This window comes from Gymnoscopelus braueri, assembly GCF_963280865.1.
Source record: "Gymnoscopelus braueri genome assembly, chromosome: 1".
Classification (NCBI taxonomy): Eukaryota; Metazoa; Chordata; class Actinopteri; order Myctophiformes; family Myctophidae; genus Gymnoscopelus; species Gymnoscopelus braueri.
In genome coordinates this window covers 54,809,025-54,835,199 of record NC_137603.1, presented here as the reverse complement: position 1 = coordinate 54,835,199, position 26,175 = coordinate 54,809,025, and the positions used below count along the sequence as shown (strand labels likewise).

The window sequence follows — 26,175 nt, the reverse complement described above, 5'->3', positions numbered from 1 at the left end:
TCACTCACTCACCAACCATACTTTTAAGTAGCTCAAAGTCCTATTCATATCCTTATTAAAGGAGTAGGATGTTTGTGATGGTAACAGATATACAGCTGTGATAGAGGACAATGATATAAGACAATTTATTTATATTTCTGTGCGTATGAATTGCTATTTTGGGTGCTGAATCTGCGGGTTTTACTTTAACAGGGTTGAAAATAAAGACTATGTTGCCAGTTTTGAAACCCCCGTTATATAATACATCTCTGATAAGGCATGGTTTGACCAGCCTGCTGTGGTGGGCACTCGCTCTCCCACTCATTTCCAAATGTAGTCGCGCTGCGCCGCGTTGTGAGCTTGTAGATCTTGTAGATCTTGTTCTTTTCGATGAGCGACACTCACGTTTAACTAACTTATAATAGTATAACTCAGGCTTTGCGTTCCTCTCCAGGGGTCCGGAAGACGGCGCATGATGTGGCTTTGATCAGGAGCACAAAACGTCAGTAAAGCAGTAATCACGCTGCTTTAAAAAATGAATGGAAGTCAAGTGCCTAAAGACCCCTGTGGAGAAAATGAAAATTGACATCTCTTGTTTCCTTAATTCATGCAGTCTTTGAGCTTAGGCTATTTCCCTACAGCTATACAGATACCACATGGCTTTTCCCTTTCATGTCTTCTCCCAGAGGACCAGCTTTTGTTTTTTTGTTGTTGAAATAAATGAAAGGCACTGAAAAGAATATTATCTGCTTCTTAATCTGATGGTTCTTGTGCGGGTCTATGGGTGTGTGTGCTCGCGTGCAAAATCGATGCCTATTTTTGGCGCAGTTGGTTTTTGGACAACATGCGTGCATGTCAAAATGCATGCAAAGGGTTCCTGCGCTGACCTGACAGTGACCTGTGTTTGGCCTCACGCCAGCCATGTGCGTCTGTGTATGTCTTAGCGCCATGTGCCAGCCGGTGCACATGGCCACTGCATCATGCTCTAAGGAGCCCCCTCATAGGCTGTCTCTCTCTGTCCCGGGGCGGGGAGGCAGGAAGCGCCGGCCCATCCCCTCCGGCCCTTCCCCAGAGCTCCACTTGCAGAATGTTCCTCCAGGAAGGTGGGTGGTCAGATTGTGTCTGAACTCACTGCCCAGCCAGCAGCACTCACTGTGTTGGCTTGAATGACATTGCCAGAGGTTCGGAGGGGGCATGCTGTGCAGTGGCATTTGTAGGTCACAAGAATGGTCATAATCAGACGCAAAATTTGTCATAATAGATCTTTTTTTTTGTAGAGTATCTAGCTGTTTTTTACGAGATGATTAAGCAGAAATAGTTATATTCAGGCACGTTGGCGGCAGCCTATCTGAAACCCAAGCCATGTGTTGATAATCTTGCTCTCTTATATATATATAGATACAGTATTCTTGGGGTTAAGTTGTAAAAGTTAATGTAATAACTGCTAGCACCATCTGCTGGCCTACTTCCTTACAAAGAGCTAAAGAGAGAGAGAGAGAGTGAGCGAGCGAGTGAGTGAGCGAGCGAGCGAGAGAGAGAGGGAAAACGAGTCCGGGTTTTAACGACATCTCTAATATTCATGCTGATGCATTTTGCTGCTTTGTGCTTTCATTTTCCGCCGCTCTGCCTGCCTGCCGGAGCCTCTCACTCGCCATACACGCCCCATCCAGCCAGGGAGAGGAGAGGAGAGGGGAGGGGAGGGGATCGAGAGAGAGAGAGAAAGAGAGAGAGAGAGAGAGAGAAAGAGGAAAAGGAGGAATAGGGGGAAAAAAATAACAAGCGGGGGGGGGAAGAAAAGGAGAAAAAGAACAACCAACTGAGCGAGCAAGCAAAGCGAGAGCCAACACAAAAGCCTTTTGTATACAAAGGAGTAACCTACCTTATCCCAGGAGGTGAGGAGGAGAAGAGGAACGGAGGGAGAGCGTAAAGACACGGAAAGAAGAGAGCGGGAGAGCCTGAGAAGACGCGGAAAGAGAGAGAGAGGGAGAGAGAACACACAATCGCCGGTGGAGAGAGAGAGGGAGAATCAATGAGTAGGGAGGAGAAAGGAGGAGGCAGGAGACGGCAGATCTGACACACACATGCACACACACACTCAGAGACACGCACATAACGCACGCGAGTGAGCGAGCGAGCGAGCCGGGAGACGGAACGACGCGCGCGGCAGAAACAGAGGCAGAATGAGAGCTTCCTGGACTGCCACGACGCACCTCCTCCACTGCCACCCACAGCACCACGGCTCTCCCGCGAGAGAAGAAGGATCTCCCATGCGCTCCTCTTGAGAGCCCAGCCCGCTGGGGGAGGAGGAGGACAACCAAAACGGCCCAGGAGGCACACTTCTTCTCTTTCCTCTTCTTCTTGTAGTTCTTCTTCTACTACTACCACTAGCGCCACTACTTCTGCTTCCCCTTGTTCCTCCACCACCGCGAGGAGAGCTGCTGACCCAACGGACGGACGGACGGACGGACGGACGGACGGAGGAGGAGGGAGTAGGAGGGGAGGGAGGGAGGGGGGGGGCACGCAGCAGGCTTGACGGAAGCAGAAGAAGAAGAAGAAGAAGAGGGAGACACACACCACATAAACCCGTCGAGGGAGAGTGAGTGAACGGGCAAGGGAGGGAGACGGAGAGAGAGAGAAGAGAAAAAAAAAGCCGGCGAAAGGGCAAGGCTTTTGTTAGGCTGTTGGAGAGAGAGAGAGGGGGAGTAGAGGGAAGGAAAAAAAAACCAACCATGTCTACAGTGAAGAGGCCAAGAGGAAGGGTAAGTGAGCCGGGAGGGAGGGAGGGAGGGAGAGGGAGAGGGAGAGGGGGGGGGGGGGGGGAGGGGCCGGCAGGAACTGAACAGCCCTCCTCTGCTTACTGGCTCATGCTGCACTGCCGCCATCTTGAACTCATTGCTGTGTGTATGTGTTTTTTTTTTCTTTCCATTTGCTTTAGCTGAGCCTTATGTAGGCATTCTAGATTGCCTGGCTTTTTTCTGTTCTCTCCCCCCCCCCCCCCACCCCCCACCATCTCTTCTCTCTATTCATGTAACTCCATGCCTGTTCTCTACCTCCATCCGTCCGTCCCTCACTCGCTCGCTCACTCTCACGCCACATTATGTATCCGGCTGTCCTGTGCTACTGTTGATGTGGACGCTGTTTTGTGTGGGTGTGGGTGTGGGTCTCCCATGTGTTGACTCTATCAGTCACTAGAGAGTTCACTGTATGAGGGGTGTGTGTGTGAGAGAGTGTGTGTGTGAGAGAGAGAGAACCAGCTGGCCCAGAGTTCTCTCTCTCTCTCTTTCTATAGCTCTCTTTTTGCTGTAATGGTCCCCATCGTTTTCATGGGACTGCGTGCTGCTAGAGAGATTGAAATCACTGCAGTGCTGGCAGCCTGTAATTTCAGTTATTTATAGATGTATTACAACAGCTGCAGTGCTCTCACTTTTGGTGCATTTTATCTTCTCCCTCACACACTCTCTCTCTCTCTCTTTCTCGTTGACTGTGTGTGTGTGTGTGTGTGTGTCCGTCTCTTCTCTCACTTTTCGTACGAGCCTTCATTCTTGTTTTAATGGTTACCGCTTTTCTCATGTTCCCTCATGTTCTACACTATTACCCCCCCCCCACACACACACACACACACACCCCACCCCCTTCTTTTTTTCTTTTTTTACCTTGAACTTGAATGAGAACATTCCAGCGTGAAGCAATAATTTTCCTTCCTAATGGCCTCCGCAGCAGCAGCAGCGCACGTGAAAATCATAATGCAGCTCTTGTGTCCCCCCCCTCCCCCTTCTGCTTCCTTCAAAAATGAATTGCTAGTTCCAACCTCCCCCCCACCCCACCCCCGCCTCACCACTTTATTTGTTGCAAGCTTCGAGATAATTCTCTTTATTTAGCTCACAGCGTGAGAGGGGGAAAGATCAGCCAGCCTCGCCTGAGCGTGCGCACACGATACAAAACCCTTTTTTTTATTATTAGGTTAGTCTGTATATGGGCTCTCTCTTCTCCCTGGGCTCCTGGCCCGCCACAAGGCAACTCGTATAGGAATAACCGCCGCAGTCCCGCCATGTATTATTCACATATTATCACGTAGCAGGCAACAAGGTTGGATTATTTATGTCTGTCGGGCTGGCTGGCTGTTGAAGTTGACGTGAGCCCGGGCTCCGGCTCCGGCTTGTGTTCTCTGTACGTATGGCTGCAACCAAAGGGATTTCATTTGAGTTAGTAGCTTCCCCCGTAGAGCTTTGGGGTGTCACATGATCTCCTCCGTACTGGTTTCAGAGGCCTTTTCTTCAACCCCACCGCAACAAACTGTCTAGAGGAAACACTGTTCTCAGTGCCTGTGCTGGAATTTGACAGGGGTCAGGGTGAATGGAGAGGGAGAGCCCAGCCCCTTTAGAGAAAGAGTATGTGTGTGTGTGTGTGTGTGTGTGTGTGTGTGATTGAGGCAGGGGACACCGCTGGCTACATGTTGTTGTTGGTTTTGCAGAGCATTTCTACATCTCTTGTTGGAGAGAGAGGGTAAAAGGTGATGTGCAACACAGCTGAATGGTGTTGTTGTGCGTTCTCCTCTAGGAAGTGTTAGTAACGGTGTGTGCTTTTTTTTCTCCATTGTTTTGGTTCTGCTTCTCGTTTTGTTCCATCACCCACCTTGTCATCCAACGAAACGTCATCTCATCCTCATTTCCTGTCAAGGGAACAACATAAGGTTTTGCTTGTGTAACTCGTCGATTAGCCTATAGCTATGTGGCTAAGAAATAGCCTATGCTAAGCTCAGAGCAGCAAAGTCTTCTTGTTCGTTCCTTTTTATAGCGTTCTCTTCCCATGTCACCGCAAGGCTGTGCGCTATGAAACATGCGTATGATGAGCACTGGGGTTTTGAGAGACGCACAGTAACACGGTGGAACGGGATTGGCTTTTTTAATTGTAATTTTTAAAGAAAAGAACAAATCACGGCTCCCTGTGGAAGGTGATTTAGGGCCAGGCCAGGCTAAGCTGAAAGTGACTGTGAGGAAATGTACGTGTAGGCTGAATGCGGCCCAGAGGATGCCACACGGCAACTGCTTGATTAACTGTAAAAGCCTGTGTATGTGTGTGTGTATGTTCTAAATAGGTTTCAGTTCAGGCCTCAGGGAAGAAAGCAAGCTGTATGGGTTATTTTCCTCTTTCTCCTACAGTATGTGAGAAAAACACTATTTCAATCAACCACACCACCGCTGCGATGAGCTAGGTCGACTTCACCACAACATGGACTTTTACACTTGCGCCTCGTTCAGCTTTGTGTGTGTGTGCACGTGTGTGTGTGTCTGTGGCTGTGTCTGTGCGTGCATGTCTAGTTACTGTATAGACCACAGACAAACACATCTCCCTCATTTTAAACTGTAGAGTCCATCAAAATTGCCATGATATGAATCATTCTCATCTTTCTTTATTTAGCGCTTCATTTGCAGTGGGGGGAGGGGGCCCATGCTGCAAAGTACAATTAAGAAACTAATTATAGAATGCACATTCAAACCCATTTCTTCTTCTCTCTCTCCCTCTCAGCCTCGGAAGAACGCTAATGGTCCCGGCAGCCAGGCGCCGGTGCTCAGCACGCCGATGAAGAGCAGCACGTCGTCATCGTCGTCGTCCTCTTCCTCCTCCTCGTCGTCTTCTTCGTCGTCGTCCTCCTACAGCTCGTTGTCGGAGAAGCGGGCGCCCCGGCGGCCGCCCCACGCGCAGCAGCAGCAGCAGCAGATGGAGGTGATGACGGAGGACAAGCAGGAGAAGGCCAACCGCATCATCTCGGAGGCCATCGCCAAGGCGCGGCAGCGCGGCGAGAAGAACATCCCGCGGGTCATGAGCCCCGAGAGCTTCCCCAGCTCCTCGTCCTCCCAGCACAAGACGCGCCGCGAGCGCGCGCACAGGGAGAACAGCGGCAAGGGCCGGCCCAAGGTGAAGGCCTGCAAGAAGGCCCGCATCGTGGCGTCCTCCAAGCCCAAGCAGAAGGCCAAGATCGGGTATGTACTAGTCGCTCTCAGAGCTCGCTGACCATCCTGATACTCTGTTTTGACCGGCATGTGTCCACTTTTTGTTTGGCACACGCTGCGACGCATTGTGGGCTTGTAGATGGGCTATTTTTGGTGTGCGACACCTGTGCACAACTAAGTATTAATCAGCCATTAGTGGATGTTTTCTTGCTGTTAGTGCCATGCTCTCCCTATTAAGCCATATGACCAGCAGGAATAGGCTGTACATTCTGTCCCTACATTTTCTGTTTCCTTTGCATTTGGTAATTATAAAGCAGTGGTGGATTAGGTCAGTGCTCTGGCCTCCTGTTGTTGTTTTTCTCTCTTCTCGGTGCAACAATAACTAGGATAACTGCTGTCGTTTTCTATCTGGGAACTGGCAGTTGCCAAGATGGCAGCTCAAAGTTCAATTGAATTTACAGCACGCTATAACAATAAACCCAGCCTCGGTAGTCAGCACAGACAGGGGAGGAGCAAAACAAAGGCTGCATTTAGCTCGCCGCACACACAAGCTATTGGTCGTTGCGGACTGGTAGCCTGCAGGGTTGAGGCATGTAACACTCACTGATGTATAGATAATCCGCTTCCCATCCCCCTGGTTAACGCTGGGCTGTACTGCAAACCACACCCAGCACGAGCTAATAAAATATCAGCTGATACAGACCTGAGGACTGTAGAGGGTGGGTGGGGGCGAGGGGCTGGCGGCTGAAGGCGGGGAGCAATGTTTGGATAATGTCAGCAAGCCTTGATGCAGCTGAATCCCAGACATGAATCCGCGAGAAGCCCATTCCTTATTCCAACCAGCTCTGCCCGAGGAGAACTCGACAGTGATCGGCAAATGTCGCCTGGCTGGCTGGCTGTTTATTTTACTGATTAATGACTATGAACCCAGTGGTATAGGGAAATAACTCTAGCACATAATGGTTTTGGGCTTTAACGTGTGTGTGCATGTGATGATGTGAAAGTTACGGTGGTGCTGGAGAGGTGTGAGGGCTGAGGCGACATGTGTCACAATGATGACGCCTCCATTGACTACCTGATCATTAAGACGGCATCACAACCCCTGCTTTAACCCATTAAACCCTATATGCTTCTTTGACCGGGCATCACCCGGGGGAGGTGGTCTATCCATGGTCGCCTCCTTAACCCCCTCTACATTAAAACTCTTTACCAAAGACACCAAAGACCGCATCTACAGCTCGAAGAGCTTGTATATCTGCTATTTTTGCCTGGAAGGCTTTCTATTTTAATCGAACGTTTGCCTATTATGATGACATACTAGGGACGCTAGTGGGGTTCATGTGGTTAATGTGGGATATCCTTTTTCTAAAGACGTCCATGTTGGACGGTACAGGTACAGCAGAGGAAGACGGGGAACAAAAGAGCAGAGAGTTGCTGCTGACATAAAACACAAGTCATGAGTTGGCATGGGCACTAAACTGGTCAAGCTATTAGCAGCCCGCCAGTCACCCTGCTTTGGTTTTAGACACGATGCACGTGACAACTCTGACAGTTTGGTTTAATCACATTAGGAACACCTGCTGTAGCCATTGCAGCACATACACATGGTGCAGACTGCATCACTGCTGCTGCACTGTTGCTCCACCTCTTAACTCATTAACTGCCAGAGTAAAACATCGTCTATAGCCGACCTTGCCAGCGTTTTTGAGCATTTGTACTAACCTTTCAAGAGCCACAGAGTATTTCGCTCCAGGACGATCGTCACAGAGTGTCGCAAAAGACGGAGGAGTGTCTCTGCTTCCATCGGAGAAAAAAAAAGCGTGTCCGCGCGACCCTCCGTTCTTTAGTTATTGGCTGTTGAATATAGCTTCTTCTCGCCAAAAACGCAGAAAAACAAGAAAGCAGCATTTTTTCTTCTATTTATTTGAGCAGTTAGGAATTAAGTGTCTTGCTCAAGGATACTTCAACAAACAGACCGGGGCTGGGAGATGAACCGGTGACCTTTTGATTACCAGACGACCACCTTGTTCAGAAACACAAATTGTGTTTCCGCCATTCTCCAATACATTTTACAAATCACTCCATCTACTCCATTTCAGGTCTTACTCTCATCTACAACATTTGATATAGAATTAGCTGCATTTGCTGGTATAATGAGGGCAGCTGGATGCATGAAGGACTTAAATAATAAATAGATTTTCTTGACATTGTTGCTCATATTATAATTAGCTCCTCAGAGGAGTGTTGACCTGTTAGGATCATTGTGCCGGTCTCCTTTGATCATCCCATTAATTATGGTCTGTTGGACCAAACTGATGTTTGATCAGCATTATTACCCTGACTTATTGTAATCAATACGGGCCCAGGTCCATTTCTTTCCCCACTGCATTACACATTTCGCTACGTTTTGTCATCTGGGAGGGAGACATATTAGAACTGGGCTTTTGACCGAGAGGTCGAATCCCAGGGCTGGTTCGGGGGAAAACAGAGCAGTTGTGGAAGAAGAACTCAGATATTTTACTTAAGTAAAAGTACTGTAGCAATACCACAATGTAGAACTGCTCTGTTACAAGTAAAAGGCATGTGTTCAAAATGTTACTTGAGTAAAAGTACAAAAGTATTGGCATGGAAATATACTTAAAGTACCAAAAGTAAAAGTACTAAAATGTTTGAAATGAGCAGATCAAGCTCACAACGCGTCGCGATGCGACACGTTGTGAGCTTGTAGATCTGCTATTTTGAAATACCCTATGTATAAAATAAGGCTAAAGTGGTTAATGTGTGTTTTATAATATAATAATTCATATCTGCAAAGTAACTAGTAACTAAAGTTTTCAAATAATTGTAGTGGAGTTAAAGTATAGTATTTGCCTCTGAGATGTAGTGGAGTAAAAGTATTGAAAATTGTAAATACTCCAGTAAAGTACAAAATACCTCAACATTGTACTTAAGTACAGTACTTGAGTACATGTACTTAGTTACTTTACACCACTGAAACAGAGGCAGTTCAGATTGAGAAACTACCTTCCCTTGCTTGAAGAAATACCTTTGAGATGTTCTTGGGTAAAGACACTTAACCCTCCCAGTAGCTGCAGGGGAGCTGTTCAGTGGCTAACAGTAGAATGATGTGGTTGTATTGGGAAGTTCCCAGGGGAGATCGTGTCTGTCAATGGGAAGTAGGGGGGGGGGGGGGAGCACAAGTGCCGAGAACAATCCAGCCCTGGATACATTTCTGCTATATTAAATAGGCTATGTCCTGTAATGCAGACGAGGAACTGATTAATTGGATTACTTAATTCTCGTGTCACTATTTACATTTTGAGCTGTCTAACCTATTTTGTATGGCTTATAACAAAAGTTGGCCCACATGAGGGAAGAGAGTGAAAGCAGGCTAAGCAGCAGCAGCCAGCATAGCCTGGCCTATCGGGCCTACTATTGTTTCAATGGCCCTTTTCATAAGCCTCATTACGTCATGCATTCCAACCATTTTGAAACATCGAACTAATTCAGTCCACTCAGCCAATGGACTGCTAGAACTGCACAGAAAACTGTATTGGCCTTTACCCCCCTTTTTTTCCTTATTTGATTTAGTTTTTTTTTGTTTATGTAGTTTTCGCCCAATGTTCTAGTTGTGAAGTTACTATTTAAACACGTTAAGACCTGTGTAGATCTAATGATAGCTCTGGTGGTCTGTTTACAGTTGCATTAACAATAGCTTATTACTGCAGGTTTGTTGTTACAAGGACATACACGTATACATGTACAAATGCCAAATAGCGATGCAGATCAGATTGACTGAAACAGATGGCTTGTTGATTTTATGACATGTCTACTAACAACACAATAAAGCGTATTGGCTAGTTTTACCTGTATGTGTGTGGGAGGGTTTTCAAGGTAGATCTGTGATTTTAATAATAAGTCATCACATGATACTACTTGATTATTATACAAAAAATGAACTGAAGATTTAATACACACCTTCAGCACTTTACTGTGGGTGTGGTGGGTTTAAAAAAATAAGAAAAAGTAGTACCTGCATAGATTGTACGTGATTGTAACATGAATATAAAAATATAATGTTGCTATATCATTGGTGCTCAACTTTTTCCTGTCAAGGACCCCCAAAATGATATGTATTTGGCTATGGACCCCCATCTCAAAATATTTAGTTTCAGGGACCCCAGAAGCAAATATTTGAGTTAAAAATTATCGCTTTAAAGAAATCTAAAATGACACAAATGTTTTAATGGGTTGAAAGACCTTGAACCCTGATAAATATGAACTTAAAGTATACTACGTTAGTTCCACTGATCCAAGCCGGAACACAATCGATCGATCGATTGATCGATTCATCATTAAAATAAACATGCGCTGAAAATGCACATGGCGCCGTGTTAAATGGTCAGATGGGTGGGCCGCAAACGCTTTCGAGAGGTAAAGTTAGTCAGTGATGAAGTGCCCACGGATAGAGCATTGTGACATAAATGAGGTCAGTCATCACCTCACCTCAGAGGGAGCTCCACAGACAGGCAAACTCACTCTCATTCCGCAAAGATGAGGCTTAATTTAGTACAGCAGCAAAGGTAATGTGCCTGCCTGACATTTTCTAAACTAGATTGAATGATGTTATTACACCCTACACCCCCCCCCCCCCGCTCTATTTGTTAGCAACTTTACAGGCAACATCTGCACAGAATGACATGGAACTTTCAGGAAAGATAGGCAACAGTCCCTTGATTACCTAATAAACAAAATTGGGGAAATTGGGTCAAGGTCAAAGGTCACAAAAGTAAAAAATAAATAAAAACAAACTTACTTTAAGTCCGATGTAATTAAAACTAAGAACAAAATGTTCTTTCTGATGCCTGGAATGGATTAAACATTTTTTGGGGTCAAAGTAACCTGTCAAATTTGTGCAGTTTTAGGGGATGTTGTGCCTGTCAGCCTTTGTTTCTCTGATCAATTTAAGGTTGCAAACATTATTCTTGTTAAGAATCTTGTTCTTAAAGATCAGTTCAATTCTATATTAACTACTGTACATCAGAGAATGTATTAAGGGCAAACATCTAGTCCCACTGCACCAATCATAGGCAAAAATCTATTTGATAGCCTTTTTTTTTTACTCATAGAAGGATGTTTCATCTCTCTAATTGGTATGGGGGGGGGGAACGATTTTTTTTGACTGCCTTAGTCTGTAGCTGAAAAAAAAAGTCTAAATCCTGTTAAGTATAAGTGGGGATCTGAGTTGGATCATAGACAGGCTGTTGTAAAGAGATATTACTTACGGTCCTTAGATTACTTAATCTTATTTTTGTCATCGATACTGTGAGAACGTAGAGAGGACCCTGTGAAGTTCCTTGCATGTGTGATTTAAGTACGCCAAATATCTCATTTACTGTAGAGTTAGGGCTCAATGATACAACATCATTTACATATATTTGCACACAAATTATCATGCAGTACAGAGATAATTTCTTTCTTTTTTTTTGTTTGCACTTGGAGAAAAACAATGAAATATTGCAATAATCTGCCATGTGTTTATAATTTTGTGCCTCAGTGATGTTGGGAAGAAAATTATTTCATTTCACATCTCCATTCCTCTGTTCAGCAGTCTGTTCAAGACTAAACACTTAAGCCATTAAGACCGGAAACGCATCTGTGTCGTTTTAGATTTGAGCTATAAGCTTTATTTTATACTTGTGGCTATTCAAAAATAGCAGATATACAAGCTCATAGCGCAGCACCGAGTGCCTCGCTATGAGCTTATAGATCTGCTATTTTTGAACATTTTGTGCAAATCTTTGAATATATGTTTTTTTAAAGCGAACATTTGTAACTCAAGTCTTTGCTTCTGGAGGTCCCTGGAACTAAATATTTGACAAATGTTCGCTCTAAACAATATATATTCAAAGATTTGCGCACATTTTCAAGTTAAAAAAATAGCAGATCTATAAGCCCACAAAGACAGTATAAGCCCACAAAGACAGTATAAGCCCACAAAGACATATAGTCTTTTTCTCGCCACGTGTCTGAATGTCTGAAGGACCAAGAACTGCTGTGATTGGTCTCTCACCAGGCATTCATCATAATTAGCCACGGTGCTCTTGATGTAAAACTACACCACGTTGTGGCAAACGAAGTGACATCTAACGACCTTTTTGTTAAAACTATCATTGTGGCATACGATATTAGATATCGTCGCTGTCGGGTGGAAACCTCATTATGTCCAAAACTGTTACTTTTCAGGATTAAAATTCAAAAACGGCAAAAGTAGCAGATCTACAAGCTTCTCCAAGACCCTAGCTTGTAGATCGATCTGCTACTTTTGATGCTTTTGTGTGATGCTCTAGTATGATTTACGAGAAAAAAACCAGCAAAGAGTTAAAATGGAGATAGGAGGTTTCTGTCCGACTGCAACGATACGTTTCGCAGACAGGCCAGGTGTCTCTCTTGCATGCTGGGAGATGGCCCGTTTCTTTGTATGGCTTATTTTTACACACGTCTCTTGATCAGTGGGTGATCAGTGACGGATCATGCGCTGTTGCGTGCCAAAGTGGAAGGCACGACGGAGGCACCACAGGTTCATGTTACTCTGGGGAGAGGATTTCAGGCTGGAGGAGAGAGACCTGTGTGTACGTTATGAGAGCGTGCGTGCCGCCCAGGGTTTTACTCCATGAAATATTAATGCGTAGCCGCTGCAGAGGCGCTAACCTTCCACCACAGTCATTATTCCTGGCTCGTGTGTGTGTGTGTGTGTGTGTGTGTGTGTGTGTGTGTGTGTGTGTGTGTGTGTGTGTGTGTGTGTGTGTGTGTGTGTGTGTGTGTGTGTGTGTGTGTGTGTGTGTGTGTGTGTGTGTGTGTGTGTGTGTGTGTGTGTGTGTGTGTGTGTACATGTTCTGTTTAAAGGGACAGTTTACTTATTTTCTATCGATTACTCACCCCATGAAGCCTTGAATTCATGGAGTTTTTTGTTTTTGTCGCATTCCTGAACCAATAATTTGATGACCGGCAGAATATCCTGTAGGAGACTCAATGGAGACTCTTTGAGTCTCCTACCGGATACTCTGCCAGTCATCAAATTATTGGCTTAGGAATGCGACAAAAGCTAAAAAATATCCATGAATTCAAGGCTCCATGGGGTGAGTAATTGATAGAAAAAAGTCATTTTGGGGGTGAACTATCCCTTTAAGGTGTGAGAGAGACAGAGGGAGAGAGAGGGGGGGGAGGGGGTGTACAGTATGTTTTCTGCTGTTCATAATTATGACCAATACGTGTGCAGAGAGTGGATCGTGAGCTAACATTATGATCAGGTCATCAGGCTGGGATCCACACAGGGTGGGCTATGTCTGGCTATGACTGTTCCTTCGTACCATGGTGGAAAATAGACACCAAACTATTTGAACAAGTCTAATAATGCCACGGCTTCCATGCGGTGGAAGTCTGTGACGTCAGTATGTGACGTCATTCAGCTCCATATTTGGCCCTGCATGTTTCAGCCCAATTGGACTTCCTTTGACTTGCAGTGTAACATTTATGTGTGGGGGACTTACTTGATCTATTGGCAGGCTAGAGAGAGGCGATCCATTTTTGGCTATTCAAAAATCGCAGATCTACAAGCTCATAGCACATGGCACGCTGCGAGCTTGTACATTCTGCTATTTTTGAAAAATATCGAAAATGTTCATTTTGATAATTTTTTTACATACCGTACATTTTCTCTTCTGGGGGCCCCTGGCACAAAACATTTTCAGATGGGGATCTGCGGGCAAATGCATATCAATTTGGGGGTCCTTGAGATGAAAACGTTTGAGAACCACTGCTGTAAGGGACCCCTGGGGCTCCCTGAACCCCACACTGAGCACCAGTGCTTTAGAAGGCCAAGTATAGACACATGATTCACTGTCCACAGCACATTGTGACCCTGTGGTTTTAGATTGTACGGAGCAGCAGGGGGAGTTATTGAGTTCTGGATATTATCTTTTCGAGTTGATTTTTTTATTAAAGATTGTACGTTGCATACAAAATTTGACAAATAATATATCGAAAGAACAGCTGCTATGATACATCATTTCTTTTACACCATTTTGAACTATGACTGTTTGATCAATATAGTCGTTGTTTAAAGTACAGTATGTACTGTACGTATACAGTATACTGTATCCAAAATGTGGAAGAACACAAACGCGCCAGCTCCCAAACTGTAGAGAAGGAGCCTTCCCAGTTATGACACAGTCAAATCAACAGTGTTCATTTAACTCTGAGAGTGTAAAATTCCCGTAAGGGTCCATTTGGTTCCATTTGTATACTCTCTCAGTTACAAATGGATGAATTGACAGACACTAATGCTGCGTTCACAGCACTGGCTGAAATCAGTTGAAATCAGCTCAACTTATTTGTAGCTTTGTAGCTGTTGTAGCTGTTGTAGCTTTTGTAGCAGCTACAAATGTTGGATGTATCTTTGTGTCTTCATGTCGCTGGTTTCCATTGAAAAAGAATGGTAGGCTGTATATTCGTAGCTGCCTATGTGAACACAGCATGAGGACTTTACTTTGTAGGACCCAGCCTTTGCCTCTCAAGTAATAGTGGATGTATGTATGGCGTATTTCTTTCCCTCTTTGACACAATGATCTGTGTGATGTTGTTTGATAGTGATGGCATTACGTTTCAAAATGCTGGATTGTCATTTTCCATTGATTATCTGTACAGATGATGGATAAATACCGTATTGTGTGATGAAATGTGCTTTCATTCAGCAAGGTGTCCTTGATTTGACGATGTAAGGAAAAACGCAAAAGCATTTGCCTTGTGTTTCTGAGATACCAGCTCAGTATGGTCTATGGCGGTGGTGTCGTTTAGCACTTTGTACAGCGCTGCACTGTAAAATCCTCGGTGCTCATGGAACCCTGTGAGCCTCAGTGTTCACATAACTCTGTGAGTGTAATAATGGACCCAAAGAGTTAAATATACACCGAGGATTTTTACTGTGAGGCCCGATCACACACAGCTCTCTGCACAAAGCAATATGCTTTTATAGCCAGCCTACCTGCTGAAATATAACCCAACGTAATCAGCAGATAAAAGCATTGTGCAGCTCCCCTGCTTCCTCCCTCTCTGCCCCCCCCTCCCTCCCTCCCTCCCTTCTCTCTCTCTCCATTCTCCTCCCCCCCCCCTCACTCTTGTAGTATTCACACGCCGAGATCATAACTTCAGCATGGTACAGGACGTAATATTTCATAAATCATATAAATATAATTTATGAATTATTACAATATATATATTGATATATACTGAAACTTACGTCACTGTAACAGTAACGTGAGTTCTTGTCAGACTTGCAATAAATATCCCAATAGTATTACTGTAAACAGAGAAAAAAATGAATGACACACGCCTTCTTAATAAAAATAGTCTCAGAAATTTATTAATGAAAATAAATGCACAAAAATGATCGGAAATGCCACTGTATTTCGTTGTACGTCATAACTAGGTGATCTTTCATTCAACGTTTAATGACAGGCTGGTGCTGTCCTCAAAGGTCATGACTTAGACCTAGGTAGGTTTCCATCGTAGGCCATATTTTGAGGGAGGCCGGCATGTAATGCCATGCTCTCCATCAATATATGCTAACTACTAGGGAGCCAGTTAGATAATTTAGAACCAAAAAGAACGTATTAGTTCCCCCACTCAAATGAGGGCTTAAATGTTAGTAGATAAAGTGGAACCGAGGATATCATGTGGGGAAAGAATTGAACAGAAATTAACTACCACGCTGCCTGGAAAATGACGTTTCATGGAGCCCTCTAGGAAGGAAGAAGTCTACACATCCATACAGCATATCGTCAGATAGTTGCCATAATTTCATGTTTTAGACTCATACGACCTGGTTGATAGCCCTTTGGTGACAGTCTTTTTCCAGAGTCCAGTGAGAGGTCAAAATCTTTAGTCTCTGGGAGTCGAGACCTCCCAGAGTGCCGGAGTTGCAGAGGAGAGCGTCCCTGGGGGGGAAACTCTACCAGGGTCTTGGTGGGAGAGACAGTACGATGGGTCGTTGCCCCATACCTTCTCCCACCCCCCGGTTCCTCTGGGATCAGGTCATCATCTGGGTTGAGGAGTAGCAGAGAGCAGAAGCAGGAAGAGCGCTGGAGGGCTGGTGCAGGAGAAGAGAGAGAGAACGGGGTAGCCAGTTCTTTTCTATTGAGAGGGAGGGGTCTTCCTCCTCCTTGGCCCATTGGGGGGCGTGTTGGAGGTAGCTGGAGTGGCCACCTCCTTCCTACAATATGAAAACTAAAACTTCTCTGCTAACTTATCTTGGGGACTTCCTATTAACACATCTGGCTGGACATTTGGAATCACAATGAATTTAGAATCGTCTAGATACTAATCATGACAGCTTTATGTTAAAATAGGCAGCAGGTAAGCCTCGAAGTCTAATTTCCAAGAGAAGCATCACATTTAAAAACACCAAAGTTCATATTATTGTGGTAGTCATAAGACAGGACAATAATTATATATTTTAAAGTCGCCGAACATAACACACAAACAGTTTTATTCACATTTATGTCGCTCATTGTCTGCTCCGCCAGCTAGTGTGTGTGACACTGTGATGCCATCTCTCTCTTTCCTGAGTCCATTTCCTGCATGTCATAAATAACTTTGGGCTCCCCCCCTTCACTTCCAGAGTGGAGGGAAGCTGGAGACAGAGAGAGAGAGTGGCTTGGTGTGTAATCGGAGCTCAGGCTGGCAAACTGCATTCCTTCTTCATCCTTATCTTTATGGCCCTGCAAGGGCCTCGCCTCAGAGTCCCAGGGGTCGCTGAGGTGACACGGTGGTCAGACGTCCGCAGTTACTCTGGCCCTGTGAGCTTGTGGGGAGAGAACCTGATTTGTCTTTAATATCCAAAAATGCACGTATCCGCATAAGTCCAATTTTGGGGGACGGCCTTGCGTTCATATCACTACAGACCCCCCTGTTCATGGTTGCTGGATCCTTGATGTCATCAAGGGTTCATCAGTCTATGAAGAAAAAGAAGAACAGCAGGGCAAAAACCCAAAAATTGGACACGGCCCAGAGACTTTCCGGCCTCTGTGATCGGTAATCATCTTAACATGTCATTATGGCAACACTACTAAAGTCACACATTCGCGACATACACACCAAGGTTGAAAAGCGCAGAGGTGAAAAGAAAATAGGGTGCTTAGACCATAGTATAGGGGTCTCTATACCCATTTCTGGTATACCTTTTTACTTCCTCTATTCAGAGTACAGGCTGCTTTGAGTGGTGAGCAGCTGGTTTAAGGGCCATGATAATAGGGGACACACACAAGGGGTAGCATGCAGTCAGAGTGGCTCTTTGTGAAAGTGAGCCTACTTCTATGAGTTTTTTCCTGAAGGAAAACAAATTAAAAAAAAAAACACAAACAAAACGGCTCTTATCCCATTCCTAATATTGTGTGGGAGAGAGTTTTTGGTTTTTAATACCCTATTGGTATTTGTCTTGGATCTATGTAGAAAAACAGACAAGCAACAAAATAAAACAAAACAAAAGAAACCTTGAAAGTATTATTGAACTCATCAAATGAGTCCTAACACTTGACTTGTCATGCAAGGATGGTCTTCTCTGAATGTCTAAATGATGTTGTTAGTTTCCGATCCGATTAGTGTTCAGCAACCTTTAGTAGCTGTGACTTATATAGCACATTTTCACTTGTTTAGGGAGAGGTCGGAGATTTTGTTTCAGTGTGTTAACTGCAACCCTACCACAGTAAAGAACTACAAACATGGTGACCTCTACTTAGTTACCTAAAGTAAATATGTCTATTTGGGCACCATGCTGTCATGGCTTTTGAGCCTTGGTCCATTGTCAACTAGGTTTAGTTAGACCATAACTTACACGTGTTCTTGGGGTCACCCTGGGGTTACCTCAAGCTATCATTAGATAGGCTGACATGAGCACCTGGTGCCAGCATTCAGCACTGCTGTCCCTGAATTGTGTCAACAGACTTGGTCAACAGTTGGCAATCTTAGGGTGATATCATTGTTTATGACTGACCCCCCTTATGAGGAGTTGAGTAGTCAGCAAGGCTTGTCGCAGTGATTGATCAGCGCCGCATTATAATGTCACACCTGAAATTGCCAAGTTTTGTATCACATAAGGGTTGGGGTCTGTGAAGTGGCTTAGCATAGCGAGCCACGAGGTAGACTATATGGGCGGGAAATCGAGTTCCAGCGGTCAGGGTGTCTGTGTAGACATGGTGGGCCCATTGAGGGCCCCAAGTGTATTTAGTAAAAGCAAATGGCACGGGCTTCAGGAGCCACGTGGAAAATGTCAAATGTGCTTAATCTATTCGAGCTGCAACCATTCATTAAGCTTTTGACCCATAAGGAGAAGAGCTTTATTGACAGGAGCCACAAAAGAAATTATAGTAGCACTAATGCATGGGTCCAATTTTAATTGGACATAGTAACACTTTGATTACACCTGGTACCCTTAGCATAGGTCGTCAGTATCATTGACAGCGCCTAGTCCTAGGAAAAACAGTTTGTAACAGTGTAAATAGTAGATTATAGGTACGTTTTTAGTTACAATTGATTATGAAAATAAATTCAATCCATTATAAAACTACATAGCCGAGAGTTTCTTACAACCGTCAAACTTAATGTGTCGTTTTTAAAGGAGAAAGAAAAACTTTTCAACACCGCATGGGCCTGAAGTTGAATCAAGCAGTTAACTATTAACACCTATGGGTTTTGGGTGACTACTATATTGGTTTGTATGGGGCGGTTTCATACACGTTTGAAGTGTGCTTTCTCATACCACGCGTGCAAACCATATGCCCGCCCTACAATTACAAGATATAGCAGACCACATAAGTTATTGATTTTTAGGCAGTGCCCAAAAATATATCACACAACTCCAACACTTATAAGTTCCGTCCGGGGACCTATAGACTTGCATAAACCAAAAGGTAATAGGAATTGTTTAAACGACCCCGATGATCATGGTTAGTTCAGCCGCAGTGGTTTACATGAGTTTAAAGAATACGCCTATCATTAAATGACCCAGAGGTGTGTCCTGGTTAGATAGCCATCATGGGGCGGTAGGCTTACGTCACTCCTGTGTGGAAATATAGTACAAGCGTCAACCTCATGTCTGTTGCTATGACTACTAGTCATGCGTCATGGGCAGGACTGGTTTCTGGGAGGGTGCATTGCGCGCCTCACACAGAAACATGGCCCATACGTCTCATGACATGACCTTTTGAAATAGACAAAAATTGTTTCGCACAGGTTGCTTGTAATGCACACAAAATTAAGGGTCCCCCCTACAGCATTTGGCTAGGGTAGGACACAAAACTAGAAGGAGTGGTACATGCAGCAAAAACTGGTGAAGTACTAGTGGAATTGTACTTAGTAGGCCGTGTGAAGATGAGACAAGGTTTCCCTGATAATTATTTTGAGGTGTTTAGCTTTGTTCGAGACCTAAAAATTTAAGAGGGATTATTAGTCCCAGGTTCCTTAGTTTAGTTTATTTATTTTTTTTAAATAAACGTTTATTTGGTTCGAATAGTAAAGTATCTTTGATTGAGAGAAAAGTCTTTGAAGGTTCCTTTGGGTTTTCCCCAAAATAACCGAGATTCAAAAGAGAAAACAAAATTTTTAAATTTGGAAAAACTAATCAGAGAGAAGTGAAATTTATGCGAAAAAAAAAAAATCTAGTTTGAAAAATTAATTCCAATTCCAAATTTTTTTTTTATAAACCTTAACTAAATTCAATCTCCAAAAATTAATCCCAAAAAAAAATTAATAAAAAAAAAATTAATATTTTTTATTAAACTTTAAATAATTTTAACCAATTATAAAAACTTCAGAATAAACGTGAACAATCTGCAAAGTATCTTTGGCGACCGAAACGTTGAAAAACTGACGGTATTATAACCGAAAATACTTTGCAACTGTCAAGATTTATTGTGTTGTTTCAAAAAGTAAAAAAAAATATATAATCTGTTTCCAAATTCGAACTAAGATTAGCTTTCCGAATCAAGCAGTTAACTTATTAACCCTTTACTTTAAAACGAGCTCAAATTTTAACTCTTTTGTCACCCCGGTTTTGTTTGTGAAACTCACAGTCAAACTCTCGCCGATTCGAACGCACCATTTATAGCTAAACCTCTAAAAACAACACTGGATCCCAGTCTGTCTTCACACAACGTCACGTCACCACCACAGATCTTTATCTCAAGTGAATGTCTCACTGGAGCTCAACTGTAGTGGGGGAAGGAGTTCTTAGCTCCACAAAGCCGTTGCACGTGCTGTGACGTTATAAACGGGAGGGGCGTGTTGACGTAATTCAAAATGGCGCTAACTGAAATGTCACGGAAGGACCAGACCGCAGTCGCCAGGCTGTACATGCCTGCTGGGTTTGTGTTGAAAACACGGCTTTCCTTCCGGACAGCAATTTTGCACTCAAAGTTAGATTACGGGTCAGTTTGAAGAGGACAGCATTTGGCTAGGGTAGGACGCGCATTGGTTTTCCATGCGGTCTGTCTATCAAACCGTGACGCGACCTTGATTGTGGGGAATCTGACTATACTGCGGTGTAGGGAGGTGCTAAGATACGGTTAGCGCTAACCATATGAGACCTCATACACTCACAAAGTATAGTAGGTCACCGTTATGTAATTTGTAAATTTTGTTGTGATTTTTGGCGGAGACAAAACCCATGTCTATATATATAGCTCCCACAACTGTATCACCATCATCTGTCCGGGGGAAACTAGCAGATCAAAACTGCTCGTCCCCCCCATAGGAAAGCACAGAGGAGACACCTGTAGCGTTGGGGCCAGGGTCTGTAGGCGCTTTGAAGACATTTGTTTCACTTAAGAGCATGCAACCTTGCAGCTACTCTTTAGTTACTCACAGAGTATCATTCTTGACTGATACACAAACACAGGTAAACTACGTCCCTTGAACTATGGCTGCTTATAAAAATTGCCATACCAACTGTTCTGGCTGTTACAGAGTATAGGGCATGACTCTATTTCTCTTGTGACAGGAGGGGACTTCTTATAGCTCCAGTTGTACAGGTCGGTTGAAGCAACCTGATCTCTACACCTTTTTGAAACGGTGGAGTCATGGCTCTCAACTCAACTCAATACAGCCCACCTAGTCTTTTCTCAGTGCATTAATCACCTCGTGCTGGACAAATGTCTTTGTTTGGGCACTCTCCCTTCTTTTTTTTTTTCGGAGTGGTCACAACAAACAAAATTGGTGCCTCAATATATACTGCATGGGCCGGCAACGTAAACACTGTATCACTGAGAGGATACTCTAGCGTATACGGAATTATATTGAATGATCGTGATACTGTTATTGGATTTTTAACACTTGAGAGCTTGGTGAGTATGACTAGGTTGCAAAAATTGCGTACGAGTGGCATACAATCAAATACTTTTAGTTAATTTAAGTATGCAGTAGCAGTGTGCAGTGACATTGTTTTCTCATTTAACTGGGAGTAAACAGGATTGAAGTGAAATGTAATTTCAGTCCAATCTTCCCAGAGAATTCAGAAGCCCGGATTAACCGGAACACATAGCATGGAACTACTCTCATACACACTTAGGACTATGGGCCTAGTTCCGAATGGTAGTATAAAAGAAACTGGGTTTCTTAGGGAAAAAGGCAAAATGTTCGAGCTTACTCAAAACAAGCACTATTTTGATCAGGATTTTGCCAAACTTTGACCTATACCATTGTTTTGTCCTTAATTTGAATTGAGGCGGAAACATTAAACCAATTATACTTAGGCTCCCATCAAATCATGGTGAAATTAGCAGTGGTCACCTACATTCCTTTCTTTAAAGTCCCTTTTGAACTTGCAAGGCCTCACAGCATGGCACTGGAGGTAAAATAATAGGTGCTGTAATTTCTCAAACCGGGTTACATCCGGTACTTATAGTTATTCTGTCTCTTCTTCGTAATATACCTACATATGGGATAACATATGCCAGTATACCACTTTGAAGATAAGAAAACTGGGCTTACATATGTACCCTCTAGTCATCCTGTCTCCTCTTCGTAATACCCTTACATATGTTATCCCATATGCAAGTACATTACGCTGAAGACAAGAACACTGGGGCCACACACGTAACCTTTAGTTTTAATCGTCTGGTAACAGACTCTCATCATTTAATAGCCTAAGATTGTTTCCTAAATAGACGAACATAACTTTGAAATCATCAGGATAAAAATTTGAGGACTTAAAGTACATTAAAATTTGAATCCTTATTCGAAAAGTTAAAAATGTTAACAGCAATTTAGCATGTAATTGTTTAAAATCTTCAAAAAAAATTAATTATCACCATAAAATGATGACTTCACGTTGAAATCCAATTCGATTCAGTCAGAGTTTTGTCATAATTAAACCATCGTATGTAGTTGTTCTCTTAACAATCAACAAATCATGGCTTTGGATCGACAGAATAAGAATCATGAATTCAAAATCAAATTAAGTGAACTCATAGGTAAAATTTGGAATAATCAAACAATCACACCAAGTCTTTGCATGTCGTTCATTTCAGAATTTTGGCTCATTTGAAAGCCAGGTAGCCACTGTAGGCTAGTATAAATCAAAGTTTGCGGCGGAGATTAATTGAGATAAATTGGGAACTTGAATAGAATTTATTCAATAAAAGTTCCTATGCTTGTCTTAATTTTAGGAGTAAGTCAACAACATTTAAATTGATCGGTACACCTCTCAGTCCTAGTACTCTACAAACAAGTATCACAGTATCACAATATTCAACAGACATGTTTATGTTGAGCCCAAGCAGGGAGGAGGAGGAGGGGTGATTTCTTGCCATTCTGTCCACGCCTGGATAAACATTTGGGTTGGAAGCTACAAAGCTGAGTGGCAGGGCCCTCACATGAAGGTTGTAAAACTTCCCCCCCAATCCATGTTGGATTCAGTTAGAAAAACACCAGAGCAAGACATTTGGAGTGTGACAACAAACACCCACTACCTCCAAAAATAGTAGCCTAATGCTACCCAAATGCACTTTGCTGGAAAATATCTCATGACGGAGGGAGCCTTTTAATTCCCTTAGGTTAAAAGAGGGGACCTCCCTCACCGTCCAACGTGCTTACGTCACAGGGGGCTTACCTATTAGTCCATAAAATTCAAGAGGGCTGTTTACTCTTTGTCTTGAACTTTTATGAATGAATAGGTGTTTTATTGGAGCCATGTGACAGTGTCTGAGATTTCACCCTGTAGGCTCTTGTCAGCCGGTCAAGATGAAATCTGAGACACGCTCTGCAAGACATAGACAAGCCAAAACATTTCTAACGTCTCACCTCCTCTCTCTAGTCTCACAGAGCCCTATGGTTTTCAGCTGTCTGGTTTAATCAGAACCAGGCTACTGTCCTTTTTCTCAGAGAGAGAGGATACACCCCCACCTCCAGTAATCAAGTTACTCAGGGAAACAAAGACCCATAAACTTAGTTTCCTGGTTCAGTGGTCAGAACAGAATTTCCATTCCGCTCTGTGCCACTGGGGTTTGAAATTGGGAATCTGAGGATAGGAATAAAATAAAACCATTCCAAATCAAAAGTTTCAACCTGTTATTTTTTTCAAACACGGTCTGTAAGCTTTTAATGGGATTCTGCGAGGAGGAAGCGTCACAGTTGCTATCCTTTCAGTAATCCCCTCCTTTTAAGACAGTTAAAACTATCTAAAAGGTTTCCTAGAGACCATAACAGCTTTACTAAAGTTATAAATCTCAGTCCAGTTTAGACGTAATTTACACTTGGTTTTGCTTAGATTTTTGTTATCTGATAACTATCTTTCTCTTTTTATTCATAAAAAGGCCATTGTAAATTAGTCAGGATTTAAAAGGGAAAGGCTCTTTCTAAGTAGCTAGTTTAAAAAGAATATTTTTCAACCTTTTGAGTGCCGGACTCACCTTAAAACATTTCTTAATTTGTTTCCCGGGGGGAAGACAAAAACTCTTTTTACTGTGTCTCCTTCGTTCTGCCGAACGCTTTTGAAACAGTTTTAAAAGGGCGGATCAACTTGCATTCAGCGGTTATCAGCAGCAACCCCTTTTATGCTTTTTTTTAAAACTCAATATTTCCAAGAACTGCTTAAAAACAGTTCTTAAAAATCTTGAGGCTCTTACTTCTGCTCTTTACTCACACACTTATGGGCAACAAAAGTGCTACTGTCTATTCAACTCAGCTGTCGTCCGTCCACTGGGGACAGCAGACAGACTTGCTTCAGCACAGATATCCACAGTTATGATCAACTTAATTCACTAAAATTGATTACGAGAAAAAAAAAAGAAGAAAACAACAACAATAATTGGCCTATTATTATTCTTATTTTTACCAGAAAAAAAATTGTTTTTTCTTTTTTTTTTCAAAAATATGATTTTTGATATCTCGGTGTTTACAGTACGTACAGTATTGGGATAAGAGTCTGCCTCACAGGGGGCACCACCTGTAGTATTCACACGCCGAGATCATAACTTCAGCATGGTACAGGACGTAATATTTCATAAATCATATAAATATAATTTATGAATTATTACAATATATATATTGATATATACTGAAACTTACGTCACTGTAACAGTAACGTGAGTTCTTGTCAGACTTGCAATAAATATCCCAATAGTATTACTGTAAACAGAGAAAAAAATGAATGACACACGCCTTCTTAATAAAAATAGTCTCAGAAATTTATTAATGAAAATAAATGCACAAAAATGATCGGAAATGCCACTGTATTTCGTTGTACGTCATAACTAGGTGATCTTTCATTCAACGTTTAATGACAGGCTGGTGCTGTCCTCAAAGGTCATGACTTAGACCTAGGTAGGTTTCCATCGTAGGCCATATTTTGAGGGAGGCCGGCATGTAATGCCATGCTCTCCATCAATATATGCTAACTACTAGGGAGCCAGTTAGATAATTTAGAACCAAAAAGAACGTATTAGTTCCCCCACTCAAATGAGGGCTTAAATGTTAGTAGATAAAGTGGAACCGAGGATATCATGTGGGGAAAGAATTGAACAGAAATTAACTACCACGCTGCCTGGAAAATGACGTTTCATGGAGCCCTCTAGGAAGGAAGAAGTCTACACATCCATACAGCATATCGTCAGATAGTTGCCATAATTTCATGTTTTAGACTCATACGACCTGGTTGATAGCCCTTTGGTGACAGTCTTTTTCCAGAGTCCAGTGAGAGGTCAAAATCTTTAGTCTCTGGGAGTCGAGACCTCCCAGAGTGCCGGAGTTGCAGAGGAGAGCGTCCCTGGGGGGGAAACTCTACCAGGGTCTTGGTGGGAGAGACAGTACGATGGGTCGTTGCCCCATACCTTCTCCCACCCCCCGGTTCTTCTGGGATCAGGTCATCATCTGGGTTGAGGAGTAGCAGAGAGCAGAAGCAGGAAGAGCGCTGGAGGGCTGGTGCAGGAGAAGAGAGAGAGAACGGGGTAGCCAGTTCTTTTCTATTGAGAGGGAGGGGTCTTCCTCCTCCTTGGCCCATTGGGGGGCGTGTTGGAGGTAGCTGGAGTGGCCACCTCCTTCCTACAATATGAAAACTAAAACTTCTCTGCTAACTTATCTTGGGGACTTCCTATTAACACATCTGGCTGGACATTTGGAATCACAATGAATTTAGAATCGTCTAGATACTAATCATGACAGCTTTATGTTAAAATAGGCAGCAGGTAAGCCTCGAAGTCTAATTTCCAAGAGAAGCATCACATTTAAAAACACCAAAGTTCATATTATTGTGGTAGTCATAAGACAGGACAATAATTATATATTTTAAAGTCGCCGAACATAACACACAAACAGTTTTATTCACATTTATGTCGCTCATTGTCTGCTCCGCCAGCTAGTGTGTGTGACACTGTGATGCCATCTCTCTCTTTCCTGAGTCCATTTCCTGCATGTCATAAATAACTTTGGGCTCCCCCCCTTCACTTCCAGAGTGGAGGGAAGCTGGAGACAGAGAGAGAGAGTGGCTTGGTGTGTAATCGGAGCTCAGGCTGGCAAACTGCATTCCTTCTTCATCCTTATCTTTATGGCCCTGCAAGGGCCTCGCCTCAGAGTCCCAGGGGTCGCTGAGGTGACACGGTGGTCAGACGTCCGCAGTTACTCTGGCCCTGTGAGCTTGTGGGGAGAGAACCTGATTTGTCTTTAATATCCAAAAATGCACGTATCCGCATAAGTCCAA

The 26,175-nt window shown here is 43.4% G+C and overlaps 1 protein-coding gene across 6 annotated transcripts in view; it reads left to right on the top strand.

Annotated features, from left to right (window-relative positions):
- The window catches only part of chd9 (chromodomain helicase DNA binding protein 9), a 162,600-nt gene that overhangs the window by 40,619 nt on the left and 95,806 nt on the right, over window positions 1–26,175 (top strand). For 5 of the 6 annotated variants that reach the window (XM_080428485.1, XM_080428483.1, XM_080428484.1 and 2 more), the window contains one exon: window positions 5,506–5,960. In XM_080428485.1, coding sequence (XP_080284611.1) covers window positions 5,506–5,960 — 455 coding nt within the window. Of the gene's footprint in view, window positions 1–2,552; window positions 2,739–5,505; window positions 5,961–26,175 lie in introns of those variants that run through there. The other variant, XM_080428486.1, reaches the window with a different exon arrangement.